General features: G+C 36.4%; 1 protein-coding gene across 1 annotated transcript in view; it reads right to left on the bottom strand.

Annotated features, from left to right (window-relative positions):
• Nucleotides 1-10,608, bottom strand: part of LOC130233682 (A disintegrin and metalloproteinase with thrombospondin motifs 5) — a 32,097-nt gene extending 21,489 nt beyond the window's left edge. Inside the window, exon 1 of the mRNA XM_056463847.1 lies at nucleotides 9,485-10,608. Coding sequence (XP_056319822.1) covers nucleotides 9,485-10,402 — 918 coding nt within the window. The 5' untranslated portion in view covers nucleotides 10,403-10,608. The remainder of the gene's footprint in view (nucleotides 1-9,484) is intronic.
• Between the last annotated feature and the right edge of the window lie 7,228 nt (nucleotides 10,609-17,836).

Genomic DNA, 17,836 nt, shown 5'->3' with positions numbered 1-17,836 from the left:
AATCATGTGGTTCTGGGAAATTCAGATGGAGGGCAGGAGGTAAAAAACTGAATGGGAGACGTAGAGGAAAGTCTGTGTTTTTGCTATTTATACCACATTTCAAAGGAGATATAAACAGAAAATAAGCACATACGCTGGGCATAATCCTGATATTATGAAGAGGGACGAGTTTTCTACTAAACTAAAATATGTTGGCCTGTTATCGAGGCGGTAGATACTGTATAAGCTGTGTTACATGAAAAAATACTACAGTAAATACTCTAGTGTTTGGAAGCGTGCTATTCTCTTAAGGCCCAAGGTGTTTTTCTACATGAATTTTTGATTTCTCTTTGCTATTTGAGCTTATTGGAACCTAATTAGAATAAAAATCTAAGTATCATCTTTTGATATGATGTACTTTTAGAGAAAAATGATGTCCATATGTGGACTTGTGGTCCGAATTTACATAAAACACTTTTTCCTGAAATGTTTGTTTCCTGAAACTTGCTTTGACTATCAGAGAGTAAAAACACTTTTTTTGCCGCATATTGGACAGTTAAAATAGAGTTTAGGACATTTCATATGCTGCAAAACAGTTGCAGGACGACACTGTATGTCTGCAACTAAATATAAAACATTCAAAGTATTTTAAATATCCACTTAAGAGCTCAAATGTGCTGTCCAGGTATGAGGACACTCAAGCCCTAGGAGGTTAAAGATAATTACTTGAATTAAACTGTGATAGTAACTATACAGTTGCTGTGGTACGACACAACTGTAGTAATAAACTAATTATTCAATAGGCTTCAGTATTCTATTATACACCATCACAATACAACACAGTGTTACAGTATTTATTACAGTTTATCTGTTTACTATACTACAGCTTTCATTAACAAAGAGTTGTACACATTATACTATATATATATATATATATACACACAGTTGAAGTCAGAATTATTAGCCCCCCTGAATTATTGAATTATTCACCACCTGTTTATTTTCCCCCAGTGTCTGTTTAACAGAGAGCAGATTTCTTCAACACATTTCTGCACATAATAGTTTAATAACTCATCTCTAATAACTGATTTATTTTCTCTTTGTCATGATGACAGTAAATAATATTAGACTAGATATTCTTCAAGACACTTCTATACAGCTTAAAGTGACATTTAAAGGCTTAACTAGGTTAATTAGGTTAACTAGGCAGGTTAGGGTAATTAGGCAAGTTATTGTATAATGATGGTTTGTTCTGTAGACTATCGAGAAAAATATAGCTTAAAGGAGGCTAATAATATTGACCTTAAATGGTGTTTAAAACAATTAAAAACTGCTTTTATTCTAGCTCAAATAAAACAAAATAAGACTTTCTCCAGAAGAACAAATATTATCAGACATACTGTCAACATTTCCTTGCTCTGGAAATATTTTAAAAAGAGAAAAAAATGCAAAGGGGGGCTAATAATTCTGACTTTAACTGTATATGTATATATATATATATATATATATATATATATATATATATATATATATATATATATATATATATATATATATTATGTACACTTTACTATACGTTTCAAAAACATGTTCATTATAAATCACTATAGTTTTTCCCCATGCAGATATCTTCCAGACATCACGAAATAACAGATGAAAACATACAAAAGCGTGGACGCATGGTCTACATTATTATTAATTTATTTTTGTAAAGGGGAAAAGAAGTGCTCCACAATAATAGAATCTAGTTTTGTCGCAAGGGTTGCATTTCTTTTTGGTTCGGTCGATGAACTTACCATCAACAAACATTAACCACTGCTGCGCCTCTCAATGTTCACATTACGGTTGTTTATTCCGCTGAAACGCCAGTAAAGACGTGGATTATTGCAAAACAAGTCTGAGATTTCATTGTAGCTATTACACAGGGAGAGTATTATTCTCCTAGATTTTGTATTAAGTAGGTGGTGTTGGATTGATTGTTTATAAACATTACATATATTATACACTAGTGTATGCAATCAGTGCTTCAACGAATCATATCAAATTACCATGGATGTATTGATAAATTTTATCCATGCTCCTTTTCCTCCGCTTTCAGCCAGTTTCTTAAACTCTCCCCCCTTTAAAGAGCTATAACTTTTGGAAATCTATAAAAGCTGTTCTGCATTTCTTATTTTAGCCGATTGTGAACAATTCTAACAACACAGGCTCATTGTGGAAACGTAGCCCTGCGGATGTTTCTGGAGACAGCGAATTACGTAGGCGGAGGTATGTATGGTTGCATTTTTTTTTAATCGAACGCTAAGGGGTGGTGTGACGCTGTTCCTTTTCGCGCTTACCAGCTGAACGCTTACCTCCGTATAGAAGGCATTCGCTGCAACCAGTTTGTCCACGTACGTCAACGGATTTTGACATGCAGAGAGGAGTTGACCACGAAGACGGGGGTTCGAGTCCGGTGCCAGAAAGCAGGTAAGACAAAAACAGAATCCAAAATATAAAACAAATAGGTGAATAGCAGGGTGAGGATGTGGTAAAATCTGAAACGTGGTAAAATATCAGACGAGGGCTTTTATTTTTTGGATTAATGGTTGGGTTTAGGAAGGGGGAGGGTGGGTCAGCCAATCGTTCGCTCAGTCAGTCAGAAAGTCTGTCCAAAAGTGAGTCGACGGCGGCCTCTGGTGGGTTTACGCGAGAACAGCAGGCGCGAATGGCACTCGCGAGAGAAATTTGAGATCTTGAAAAGCGTACACAGCAACCTCTGGCGGATTCGCGAAAACAAAAACTGCAGAAAAATGTGCCGCCGGGAAGTATTTCGCGGTCTCCAGAAACGTCCGTGGAGGTACGTTTTCAGAATGAGCCTGGGTTGAATTATAAACAACATAAAAAAGCAATATTTTGATGTTCTGATAGCGACTCCGATGTAGAAGAATGACTTCCTGCCTCGTGCGTCATCAATGAAGTCATGTGAAAACAACCTATTCCCTACCGATAACTGTAAATGATTCCCAAATTCAGAGGGGAATAATAATTAGATAACACTCATGTGGAAGTGCCTAACCGTAAGACTAAACTTAACATAAACAGTTAACGTATTCCTTAATTCTGATTGGCTGATTGTTCCAGATTCAACATAGATGTTCATCGAGGAACATGTCCTACTTGGTGAAATATCAACATAACAACAGGAGACTATTAACTAATATATTAATTCTAATATTATACCTTTTCATGTTACAAATGTCTCATTAAAACATATACAAACTATGAAACCTATTCTCCACTAGGGGGCGATCTGATTAAATATGCATGATTCACGTTGAGGGTGACATGGTGGCTTGCACTGTCGATTCACAGCAAGAGGGTTGCTGGTTTGAGTCCTGGCAGGGTCAGTTGGCGTTTCTGTGTGGAGTTTGCATGGTCTCCTAGTGTTGGCGTGGGTTTCCCCCACAGTCCAAACACATGCACTATAGGGGGATTGATGAACTGAACTGGCCGTAGTGTATGAGTGTGTGTGAATGAGTGTGTGAGTGTTTGTGCACTTGTGTTGTCAAACTGATGAAGATGTTTTCTTAATTTGTTAGTGTCTTCTTAACCTGCAGTGTGTTTGAGCTCGCTCTGCCACCGTAGAACACGTTGCATATGATAAAATAATTAAGTGCTAATACAGTTTGCACCTGCTCGTCTGCAGGATCTCTGAGTGATGTGGCGTAACACACACACACTGGCGTCATTGTGCTGCAATCATGTGTTTGTCTGATGCCACACTTCATCATCACACACGCACTCGTAGCCTGTGTGTTCTCAATGCAGCCCTTGTTCTGCGATGCGCATCAAGCTGCATTGACACACACACACACACACACACACACACACACACACACACACATACACACACGCACACACACACACGCACACACACACACACACAGTGAGCCGGTCGACGCAGGTTTCATCTTCGTAATTTCATTTATCCATACTACACAAGATACATGATGTACTCAATCACACGACTGCATCTTACAGATAAACAAGATTCACAACATTTAACTAATTAAACTTTAGCATTCTAAAACCAAACTAGTCCACTGCTTTCCTGGACAACTAGTGTAAATCTAACTAACTAGTCCACTGCTCTTCTGAGCAACTAGTGTAAATATAACTAACTAGTCCACTGCTGTTTTGAACAACTAGTGTAAATCTAACTAACTAGTGTAAATATTACTAACTAGTTCACTGCTGTTTTGAACAACTAGTGTAAATCTAACTAACTAGTGTAAATATTACTAACTAGTCCACTGCTGTTTTGAACAACTAGTGTAAATCTAACTAACTAGTGTAAATATAACTAACTAGTTCACTGCTGTTTTGAACAACTAGTGTTAATCTAACTAACTAGTGTAAATATAACTTATTAGTGCACTTCTGTTTTGGACAACTAGTGTAAATATGTACCACTCGTGTAAATCTAACTAAGTAGTGTAAATCTAACTAACTAGTGTAAATATAACTAACTAGTCCACTGCTGTTTTGAACAACTAGTGTTAATCTAACTAACTAGTGCAAATATAACTAACAAGCCCACTGCTGTTCTGAACAACTAGTGTAAATCTAACTAAGTAGTGTAAATACAACTAACTAGTCCATTGCTGTTTTTATCAACTAGCGTTAATGTAACTAACTAGTCCACTGCTGTTTTGAACAACTAGTGTTACGCTAACTAACTAAAGTAAATATAACTAACAAGTCCGCTGCTGTTCTGATCCACTAGTGTAAATCTAACTAAGTAGTGTAAATAGAACTAACTAGTCCACTGCTGTTTTGAACAACTAGTGTTACGCTAACTAGAGTAAATATAACTAACAAGTCCACTGCTGTTCTGATCCACTAGTGTAAATCTAACTAAGTAGTGTAAATACAACTAACTAGTCCACTGCTGTTTTGAACAACTAGTGTTACGCTAACTAACTAGAGTAAATATAACTAATTAGTCCACTACTGTTTTGGACCTCTAGTGTAAATATAACTAACTAGTGCAAATCAAAATTATTAGTCCACTGCTGTTTTGGACAACTAGTGTAAATCTGGACTAATAGGGTAAATTTTATTAATTGCCGTAAATATAACTAACTAGTCCACTGCTGTTCAGAAACACTAGTGTAAATCTAACTAACTACTGTAATATAAATAACTAGTCCACTGCTGTTCTGAACAACTAGTGAAAATCTGGACCACTAGTGTAAATCTTTAAATGAGTATAAATATAACTAACTAGTCCACTGCTGTTCTGAACCACAAGTGTACATCTAACTAACTAGTAAAAATATAACTATTTAGTCCAGTGCTTTCCGAACAACTACAGTTAATCTAACAAAGTAGTGTAAATCTAACTGTCTAGTCCACTGCTGTTCTGAACAACTAGTGCAAATATAAGTAACTAGTGTAAATTAAACAAACTAGTGTAAATATAACCAACTAGTCCACGGCTGTTCTGGACAATTAGTGTAAATATAACTAATCCACTGCTGTTAATCATTTTTTGTAAATGAGCAGTGTGAACATTCTGCTTAACTTCCTCTTTTACTGAACACTGAGTAAGACTGACTTTGGACAGATTCTGGGTCAAAAAAGCTGAGAGCTGTTAGGTGAAAACAAAAAGTAACACAGTATTTCCGAGTATACACACAAAACATTTAGAAGAGAGCAGCATGAACATTCTGCTAAGCATAATAATTTTAATAATAATAATAATAATTTTGTTTTACCACACACACACACGCACACACACTAACACACACACAAACACACAAAAAAAGAAGGTCATACAGCAAATGATGACAGATTCTGATTATTCTCAGCAAACATCCATGAGGCTTTGGGAAAGGAAATGATGCTCCAGTTATTTCATAGTCTTTGTGTTTGGTCTTGGCACCCGTTCTAGTGCTCTCAGTGGGTGTCTGTGGGCTTCTGCTGCCCATCAGAGCTTGTTGACATGGTGTACTTCACAACCACACACTCTTAAACACACACACACACTCCTCCACCAGGTGTGTGAGGCTCTCAGCGCCAGAGGAACGCCACCGCTGCCAACAGAAGCTGCGTCTCTGTGGGATTCGCCGTGGCGGCTCTTCTGAGAGGGAAACCACGTCAGTGCCACTTACTGACATGCCAACATGGTTGTCAAGCACATTTATATCCACTAGAGGAACTAGTTAAAACAGCTAAAACTAGAGTGTAGAGTCAAATAAAGCTAAAAACAAGATTTTTTTGCTGTCATTTTAGAATATTTATTGTCTATTCATTTTAAATCTAACTAACTAGTCCACTGCTCTTCTGGACAACTAGTGTAAATATAACTAACCAGTGTAAAAATAACTAACTAGTATAACTAACTAGTGTAAATATAATTAACTAGTCCATTGCTGTTCTGAACAACTAGTGTGAATATATCTAACTAATGTAAATATAACTAGTGTAAATATAATTAACTAGTCCATTGCTGTTCTGGACAACTAGTGTATATTTAACTAACTAGTGTAACTATAACTAACTAGTGTAAATATAACTAACTAGTGTGAATATATCTAACTAGTATAAATATAGCAAACTAGTGTAAATATAACTAACTAGTCCACTGTTGTTCTGAACAACTAGTGTAAATATAAATAACTAGTGTAAATATAATTAACTACTCAATTGCTGTTCTGAACAACTAGTGTAAATATAACTAACTAGTGTAAATATAAATAACTAGTGTGAATATAACTAACTAGTGTAAATATAAATAACTAGTGTGAATATAACTAACTAGTGTAAATATAACTAGTGTAAATATAATTAACTACTCCATTGCTGTTCTGGACAACTAGTGTATATTTAACTAACTAGTGTAACTATAATTAACTACTCCATTGCTGTTCTGGACAACTAGTGTATATTTAACTAACTAGTGTAACTATAATTAACTACTCCATTGCTGTTCTGGACAACTAGTGTATATTTAACTAACTAGTGTAACTATAATTAACTACTCCATTGCTGTTCTGAACTACTAGTGTGAATATATCTAACTAATGTAAATATAACTAGTGTAAATATAATTAACTAGTCCATTGCTGTTCTGGACAACTAGTGTATATTTAACTAACTAGTGTAACTATAACTAACTAGTGTAAATATAACTAACTAGTGTGAATATATCTAACTAGTATAAATATAGCAAACTAGTGTAAATAAAACTAACTAGTCCACTGTTGTTCTGAACAACTAGTGTAAATATAAATAACTAGTGTAAATATAATTAACTACTCAATTGCTGTTCTGAACAACTAGTGTAAATATAACTAACTAGTGTAAATATAAATAACTAGTGTGAATATAACTAACTAGTGTAAATATAACTAACTAGTGTGAATATAATTAACTAGTCCATTGCGGTTCTGGACAACTAGTGTAAATATAAATAACTAGTATAAATATAAATAACTAGTGTAAATATAAATAACTAGTGTGAATATATCTAACTAGTATAAATATAGCAAACTACTGTAAATATAACTAACTAGTCCACTGCTGTTCTGCGTAACTAGTGTAAATATAAATAATTGCTGTAAATATAACTAACTAGTGTAAATATAATTAACTAGTCCATTGCGGTTCTGGACAACTAGTGTAAATATAAATAACTAGTATAAATATAAATAACTAGTGTAAATATAACTAACTAGTGTAACTATAACTAACTAGTGTAAATATAAATAACTAGTGTGAATATATCTAACTAGTATAAATATAGCAAACTACTGTAAATATAACTAACTAGTGTAAATATAAATAATTGCTGTAAATATAACTAACTAGTGTAAATATATGTAACTAGTGTGAATATATTTAACTAGTATAAATATATCTAACTAGTGTAAATATAACTAACTAGTCCACTGCTGTTCTGAACAACTAGTGTAAATATAAATAACTAGTGTAAATATAACTAACTAGTGTAAATATAACTAACTAGTCCACTGCTTTTCTGAACAACTAGTGTAAATATAAATAACTAGTGTAAATATAACTAACTAGTCCACTGCTGTTCTGAACAACTAGTGTAAATATAAATAACTAGTGTAAATATAACTAACTAGTCCACTGCTGTTCTGAACAACTAGTGTAAATATAAATAACTAGTGTAAATATAACTAACTAGTCCATTGCTGGTTAAGTCAACTAGGGAATCTGGATAATTTTCCGATTTAAAGCTACTATAGAAGTCAATGGTTACATGTTTTCAGCATCCTTCAAATTATCTTCTTTAGTGTTCAACAGACTCATAAATAGTGATTACCCCTTCATTTTCGGGTGAACTGTCCCTTTAAGGATGTTCAGACACGATACAGCACATATTTTCTGCACTGTAAGAGCTCCAGTGAACGAGACCTCGCATGACTTACAGGCTCCGTCTGGAAACACGAAAGGCTCCAAAACCACAAGTGAGGTGATGGAGTGTTAGTCTGGGGTTACAGCCGTGTGGTCTCTGTGCTGCGGTCCAGTTTAAAGAAAAACTCAGATCTCCGGCAGCATCAGGAATGTGCACTGGAGATCACACACTGCATGGAGACACACACCAGTCAGGGGACGGGGAACACGCCTGCCTACCAAAACAGCAGCAGAGGAAATCATTGTACAGTTCACTGTGGAACAGGAAGGAGAAAGACTGACATTCCCACAGTAGTCAGACATCTGATCGGATCTGACTGACCTGCTTACACACACATACACATTCACGCACACACACGTTGATATATTGGCATAGTAGTGGTCTAACTGACCACTGGCCAGTGCTGTAGTTAACACCATAGTACTGCAGCACTACTGCATGTTTGGGACTTTTGTAAGGTCACCTAGTTCAACCCTCTCAGAACAGAACAGTGATGATGTCACTGTGGGAGTGAAGCGCGCGCTGTGTGTGTGTTTACATGGTGGTGTTTGTACACTGAAAAAACTGATTCACTAGATTTAGTAAACATGTTTAAGGTATCTGTTGCAATCAATTTATATGAGCTGAATTTAAACAAATAAAATTTAATCTAACTTGATTTGTCTGTTTAAATTCAGCTTATAAACTTAAAAATATCAGTACATCCAATTAATCATTTTCCCAGTGTAAAAATGTGTGTGTGTGTACGTGTTTTTGTGATTTATCAGGACACAAATCTGTATAACGGCATACACTGAAAAAATATTCACTATGAATCTATAGTAAGTCATGATTTACTCTAATTATTTTAAGGTAATTTGTTGCAAACTATTTGTTTGGGAAGAATTTAAACAAAGAAATTAAATTTAATTATATTCAACTTGAGTTTGTTTAAATTCAGCCCATGTATATTGTTTGCAAGCAGGCAGATCCCTTAATTCTTTAGTTAATCCAATGCATCATTTTCCCCCAGTGTATCTGTGCGCGCGCCCGAGCCGCAGTGCCAGGGCTGACCGAGGCTGACCTCCGCTTTACCTGCCTGGTGAAGAGGATCGCGGCGTCATGGTGATGCTGATGGTCGTCATCCAGAGGGTTCTGCTGGTTCTGCCACTTGCAGAAGCTCTTGAGCGTCGCGGCCGCGTTTTTGGAGACCTCGATGCCCTTCTCGTGCTCGGACAGAAGCGCCACTTTCACCACCGACAGGCGGATGGGGTTCTCGATGCTCGCGTGACCGTAGAGTTTGGACGCGATGGACGCGAGCGTCAACAGGTAGTGCTGTAAGTCCTTCCCGTATTTCTTCGTCATGGAAGCATCCGCGACCAGCAGCAGCTCCACGTGCCGCGCGCGCGATACAGAGCGTTTGCGTCGCGTCGGCGAAGCGTCGGGTTTGATAAACTTTGTCCACCATCTGCGCCCGTGCTTTTCTTTATTATTCCTGCGCGTTTTCCGGTCCCGCGTGCCGCAGCTGTGTCGCTCGGGCATCGCCTCGAAACTGAAGCGCTCCCGGGTGTAGAGATGAAGCGCGCGCGTCGCGTCGGCGTCTTCGACTATGTGCACGTCATTCTCGTGCCCTTTCGCTCGGATAACAGGAGTGATGGTGTACCGGGAGTGATCAAGCGCGAAAAACCCATCAAGCCCGCCACCACACAGGTTAAAAACAGCAAGAGATTGCGCGTTTGAGTTGACGGTTCCGCGGTAAACGCATTCCCTGCGCGGCGGCGCGTCAGCGCTGAACTGATGATCCAGTGTCGTTTCATCCCGTTCCATATCCAGCTGAAAGCGCTGCTCATCCAGATACAGAAGATACCCGGCTTTTCCTCCCCCGTGATAAATCCGGTCCACCGCGCGCACGGTTCCGTCAGGTGCGAGCAGAGACGCGTTCGCAGGTGGACGCGCAACGGAGGCGTCCAGCGCGCAACACAACAAAACCACCAGCCACATTATTGTTATCATCCCATGTAATCCGGTGCAGATCAGTCACGCGCCACTTTTGGTGAAACTTTGGGAAACATTACAATCCAGAAACTGGGCTCTGAGATGATCTGACGCGGATCTGAACGCGGGTCCAGCGCTGCCGGTGCGCATCTCACGCGTCTGTCAGTACTAAACGCACGGACCCAAAGAAAGCAGCATGAGAGAGCAGCGAGAACTAAAGTGAACTTGAAGAACAAAACACAAAGTTTCCTCTTAAAAGCACCAGAGAGAGAGAGAGAGAGAGAGAGAGAGAGGAAGAGAGAGAGAGAGAGAGAGAGAGAGAGAGAGAGAGAGAGAGAGGGTGAGAGAGAGAGAGGGAGAGAGAGAGAGAGAGAGAGGGAGAGAGAGAGAGAGAGAGAGAGAGTCCTGCCCCTTTGCGCTCGCTCTCCACTCCTCCTCTCATTCTTAACCATCTCTCTCTCTCTCTCTGCTTTTCTTACTCATTGTTTTTGTCTTGTTTTGAGTCTAAATATCTAAAAACTCTTCAATCAGGATCATTTTCTGGACAAGCAAAACACACTGTGTTGTTTAAGGAACTAAGAAGTCAAAATGAAGCGAGGTTTACCTTAAAACAAGCAGAAGAATCTGCCAATGGGGGAAGAGAAATAATGTTCAGTCTAAAGGAAAACAAGATTATTTTACTTACACCCAATTGGCAGATTACAGTTGTGTTCAGGAAAAACTCACTTAATTTAATGAATTGTTTCAAGACTAGATTCTCTGCTTGTCCAGAAAATGCTTCTTGATTTAAGAATTTTAGATATTTGGATTAGAAACAAGACCAAAACTCAGAGTAAGAAAAGCATTTAATGCAGTGTACTGCACATCTCAACATCTCAGATTTATTATTTGACAGCTGCTAGTTTGCAGGTCTTGAAATTCTGTTGTTTACTCAGAATATCCAGCACAATCTCACGGCAATACCTAACTTTTTTTTTAGTGGCTAATTCGTATGAATTCGTACAATCTAATTCGTACAATTTAGTACGATTTGCTCATCCTCCAATGACGGTTGGGTTTAGGGGTGGGGTTAGGTGCCACACCTCCTTTTTAAAATCGTACCATTTCATATGACTGAACTCGTACGAATTCGTATGAATTAGCCACTAAACTGTCAAAACGTAAAATACTTACGTTTTCTCGTGAGATCAGGCTGGAATATCTGTAAAGCTTGCATGTAGAGTAAGAAGTAAATCTGCATGTTTATGATTGAAAACAAACTTCCACAGTGTTGTTTTATATCAAACAAAACATCTAAATCTTCCAAAAGCTGATATAAAAATGATAACATCTATAAATAGTCATGACGTGCTCTCTGAACACCACCAAAATGTTTTATTTCTTACATTATTTGCCTTGTTTCTAGCCCAAATATCTAAAAACTCCTAAATAAAGAAGCATTTTCTAGACTAGCGAAACATACGGTCTTGTTTATGCAATAATAAGCCATAATTAATTGAGTTTTCCTTAAAATAAGCAAAATAACCTTAAATAAAAAGGAAAAACATGATTATTTCACATCCCTCATTGGCAGATTTGCTTGTTTTAATGATGAACACACTTTAATTTGACTCATTATTTCTGAAAACAACACAATATTTTGTGCTTGTCCAGAAAATGCCTCTTAATTTCAGAAATGTCAGATATTTCAGTTAGAAACAAGACCATATTTTGCAGAGTCGTGTTTCTGAAGTGCCTCTTTTCTCCTCATCTATAAGAGCATCTGCTCAGTGAATGAGTGTGGAGGATGCTCGCTCCTGTCATGCATTGGTTTGTGTGCTTTTCTGTATTTTTCCAGGGCTCAAAATGATTGCGTAACACATTTCCGATGCTATTTTTGTGTCACAGACGCTTAAATCTCCGCTAATATCCGCCTAATGGGTTTGCCGTCCACATGGGGACACATTCAGAAGGGCTCGTATGAGATCTGCGTGTTCAGCGTGGAGATAAACGTGATGCGGTGGAGGGAATCCGCCGCTGCATGGGAAACCCTGTTCAATAGTGCATCCACCGCCGCAGGCAATGACACCACTGACGCAGAACACTGAGTATTGTGCACACTAATGAGGGCTCCATTCTGCTGCCCTGTCACTCAAACACTGTGTGACATCATCATCAACAACAACAACAACAACAACAACAATGCACGTTTCACTGGATTAAAGAGAGACAATTCTCACAAAAAATGGTAAGGCTTTAGTTTAACACCATTTACAATCGAAATAATCAAAGCTATTACAAATTACAAAGCTAAATAATCTGACAACGAGGGAAATAATATTTCTTTAACATTGGTTTAACAAATATATTAGTGCATAAAACTGTCCTTACTGAGATAAAAAAATCATAATAACATTAATATTCACAAAACAAAATCTCTAATCACGTAATTTATATATTAGGTGACGCGGTGGCGCAGTGGGTAGCACATTCACCTCACAGCAAGAAGGTGGCTGGTTCAAGCCTGGGTCAGTTGGTGTTTCTGTGTGGAGTTAGCATGTTCTCCCTGTGTTCGCGTGGGTTTTCGCTCTGGTTTCCCCCACAGTCCAAACACATGTGGTTCAGGTGAATTGGGTATGCTAAAAATTGACCATAGTGTATGAGTGTGTGTGAGAGTGAGTGTGTATGGGTGTTTCCCAGTGATGGGTTGCTGCTGGAAGGGCATCCGCCGGATAAGTTGGCGGTTCATTCCGCTGATTAATAAAGGGACTAAGCCGAAAAGAAAAGGAGTGACTGAATGAATAATATATATTATATATATAATAATTGAAGAATATAATTGATTTCTAAGGACACTAAAGGGGTAGTTCACACAAAAATGAAAATTGTCATCGCTTTTAATCCTCAGAACTCATTCATTTATTTTCCTTCAGCTTAATCCCTTATATATCACGTGTCGCCACAGCGGAATGAACCGCCATCTACTCCAGCATATGTTTTATACAGCGGATACCTTTCCAGTTGTAAACCAGGTACTGGGAAACACCCATACGCACTCATTCACACACACAAACACACACACCCATACACTATGGCCAGTTTAGTTGATCAATTCCCCTATAGCGCATTTGTTTCGACTGTGGGGGAAACTGGAGCACCCGGAGGAAACCCGCCAACATAGGGAGAACATGCAAACTCCATGCAGCTGGGACTCGAACCAGTGACCTTCTGCTGTGTGCGACATCACCGAGCTGCCCCTTATTCCTTAGAATATCATAAAAGTTTAGAACCACTTAAGTGTGAGTAAATGATGAGGAAATTTACACTTCTGTGTGTACTTTCCCTTTAATCGGGAACATTCTCATAATGTTCTTTCAAGGTTGTCTCAAGGTTATCATCAAATATTCATCCAGTAACATTAACAGCACATTTGTTCAAAGTTATCTGGTCTTTAATGTTCCCACAACAGTAGGATAAAAATATCATTCTAGTTATAAAATGTTACTAATAACGTTGCCAGAACGTTCTTACAAGATTCTCTCAAAGTTATTATCAAACGTTTATCCAGCAATAACTTTTATCTGGTCTTTAAAGGTGCTGTAAGTCAGTTTTGACTCTTCTAAAGCATAAGATATTTCAGACACATGTCAAATGAACATTCTTGTTTATCTGAAAAACAATGCTGAAGTCAGATATTCTGCTTTGAACATGTTTTCCGTGCAGGAGTGCTGTCTTTGTTTTGGTTCTTTTAACCCACCCACTGACACTTTAGCCAATTATATTTCAGCACTCTGGGTTCTCAGAGTATGTGTTGGTGACCGAAATGTGACCTCCGGTGGACAGTAGCAGACTCTGAAATGAGACGCAGATTCAGAGTTCCACATGAGGTGGTTATTAATTAGCAAATAACATAAATATTAGGAACGTAAACATTAGGTGAGCAGGTTACTGCGAGAGCAGGTTATGCAGTGATGAGCAATTTGGCTGTTTGGACCTGACGAAACATGACAGAAACATTTAAATCCAGCCATTCAGAAGCACAGAATAGTGCACTCACTGCACTCCAGCGAAATGGTAAAGTTTATAAACGAATTAATACATATTAAACCTCTTTAACATTATTAAAAGTAGATGCTGAATCACTGATATGTGTTTAGTTCTAAAGTTCAATTTTAGATGGTTTATTTTAATTTTCCAGATCTGAGGTGAACTATCTGCTGCTGCTTTCAGTAGTCTGGCAATAAATGTCATGTAAAATGGCATTCAGACTCACATTATTATCATTTAACACTAAATAAAGCACATGAGCTGTAGCTGAGCTGATCATTGTCAGTTTTCTGTTGTTCAGCTGTGAGAAACAGAAGCCGTTTCTAATATATACATTTCAGCTGTTGGTTAGGACAAAAACTCCTATAATATAAAAATATTCCTTCTATCACATGCCGTTGGTTTTATTCAGGTTTAAATCAGGTTTTGTTGGTGTCGTCAATCTGGCAACCTGCACTCACGTGTGTTTTGAATCAGGAGTGCAATACCTAGTTCAACCACTGGGTGTCAAACTTACACACTGCAACTGTAATGTTCTCAAAACATTAGAAGAAAAATATAGTTGATGTTTTAGTTATAAAATCTTACTACTTGTTTCAGAACGTTCAGACAACATTCAAAATGAACATTTCCAGAATGTTCTTACAAGGTTCCCTCAAAGTTATGATCAAATGTTCATCAACTAATAACCTTTATCTTGTCTTTAGGAAGGACATTAAGACAAAAACATTGTTTTTTAAACAATTCAGAAATAAAATGTTAATTTTATTAATTATTTTATTAATTTATTTTATTAATTATTTCAAGGTTCTCTCAAAGTTATGATTAAATGTTTATTCATTAATTACTATTATCTGGTCTTTAATGGAGCAAAAACATTAGGACAAACACATTGTTTAATAAACATTTTAGTTATAAAATGTTACTTCTAACATTGCCAGAATGTTCTTACAAGGTTGTCTCAAAGTTAAGTCAAATGTTCATCCAGTAACATTACCAGAACGTTTGTTCAAAGTTATCTGATCTTTACTGTTCTCAAAACATTAAATCAAAAATATTATTCATGAAACTTTTTAGTTATAAAATGTTACTTCTAAGAATGTTCTTACAATGTTATCACAAAGTTATGATCAAAAGTTAATCCACCAATAACTTGTATCTGGTCTTTAATGTTCTCAAAACATAAGAACAAAAACATTGTTCATTAAACATTTCAGTTATATAACGTTAATTCTAATGTGGCCAGAACGTTCCTAAAATGTTTTCTCAATGTTATAATCAAATGTTCATCCAGTAACAATAACAGAACATTTGTTTATGTTTGTTTATGTTAAGTTATCTGGTCTTTAATGTTCTCAAAACATTAGGATAAAAATATAGTTCATGTAATGTTCTAGTTATAAAATGTTAATTCTAACGTTGCCAGAACGTTCTTGCAAAGTTCTCTCAAAGTTATGATTCAATGTTTATCAAGTAATAACTTTTATCTTGTCTTTAGATAGGACATTAGGACAAAAACATTGTCTCATTAAACATATCAGTTATAAAATGTTAATTCTAATGTTGCCAGAATGTTATTTCAAGGTTTTTTCAAAGTTATGATTCAACGTTTATCCAATAATAACTTTTATATGGTCTTTAATATTGTCAAAATATTAAAACAAAAATAAAGTTCATGAAATGTTTTAGTTATAAAGTGTTATACTTGTTTCAGAACATTCAGTGAACATTCAAAACTAACGTTGCCATAATGTTCTTACAGGGTTCCCTCAAAGTTATGATCAAATCTTCATCCAGTTAATCCATAATCAGTACCGTATTATATGTTTAAAGTAATACGTTTTTTTAATGTTCTCAAAACATTAGGATAAAAATATTATTTGATAAACATTTTAGTTATAAAATGTTACTTCCAATGTTGCCAGAACATTCTTACAAGGTTCTCTCAAAGTTATGATCCAATGTTTATCCAGTAATAACTTTTAATTGGTCTTTAATGTTCTCGAAATCAAACACATTATTCATGAAATGTTTTAGTTATAAAATGTTATAATTGTTTCGGAGATTATTCAAAACTAACGCTCCCACAACGTTTACAAATCCGAATGGAATCTAACATTGACAGACTAATAAGAAACATTTTTTACACTCAGAGAACATTCAGAAATAACTGTAAGGGAACACTGTCAGAGTGTTATTGGCTCAGTCAGGATTGTGAGTAAACGATGACAGGATTTTCCCTCCCGTGTGAACAGCAGATTTAAAGCTTTTAAAGGCTGCTCTTCCAGGAGTTGAGTAACGTTATTTTAATTATTGAATACGGCACTTTCTTCATCTGCAGACTGATGAGCGGAGCTTTGAGCTGTTGGATAATTTATGGCACGTCCAGAATAGAAGCTTCAGTGTCAGTGACAAAAGAGTCTGCATGCAGAAGGCTGACAAACAGGCTTATTTTGTAAATCACCATTTTATTATATGTATTAGTGCCGAGCAAAGATTAACCGCAATTAATCGCATCCAAAATAAAAGTTTATATTGAAATAATATACAGTTGGAGTCAGATCTATTAGCTCTTCTGTTAAATATGAAATTTCTGTTTACTGGAAAGATTTTTATCAACACATTTCTAAACATAGAAGTTTTAATAACTCATTTCTGATTTATTTTCTCTTTGTCATGATGACAGCACATAAAATAAGACTAGATATTCTTCAAGACACTAGTATTCAGCTTACAGTAACATTTAAAGGCTTAACTAGGTTAATTAGGGTAAAGTTAGGGTAATTAGGCAAGTCATCTGTAGACTATCCAAAACAAATAACTCTTGTACACTGTTCAAATTTACTATACTCTTTTGTTATGTTGGAGATTAAAATATCCACTGAATAAACTGCTGTAAAAATGCATCAGATCAAGTTTTTTTTCATTTTTGGTGAAAAAAACACACAAAATGAAGTATTTTCAATATAAAAAGTAATTGTGGACTGTGTCTTGCACATGTGAATGATAATCAACAACATTGGCTTTGATGTATTGTTAGATTTTCATTTCTCCCTAATTTACTGTTGGTGGCTGTTTTTGCCTCATTGACTTCCACATTTGATGGTGCATAAATACACCGTCTTTGTTTTTGTTTACTCCATGTAGTTCTGAAAGCTGAGATACATATTTCCATTTTCTCAGACACATTAAGGTTAAGTGTGTAAAGGTCACTCTCACACACACACACTTTAATTTGCTGTTGCACTCCATATAAAATCCAGAAACTAAGCTTTTTTTCTAAAGGGTTAATGCTGTCAACTGATGATCAACAGTACAAATGATAAATTTGACCTCTTCCCAAAAGGAAAAACCACCAACAATTAAAAATGCATGATTATATGTTGTCTTTTATTTTGTACTAAAGAAATGTGATTACTGTATAAT

The sequence above is a fragment of the Danio aesculapii genome, chromosome 1, assembly GCF_903798145.1.
Source record: "Danio aesculapii chromosome 1, fDanAes4.1, whole genome shotgun sequence".
NCBI classification, from domain to species: Eukaryota; Metazoa; Chordata; class Actinopteri; order Cypriniformes; family Danionidae; genus Danio; species Danio aesculapii.
The sequence above is the reverse complement of the archived record's forward strand: the minus strand, read 5'-3'. Positions and strand labels throughout refer to the sequence as shown.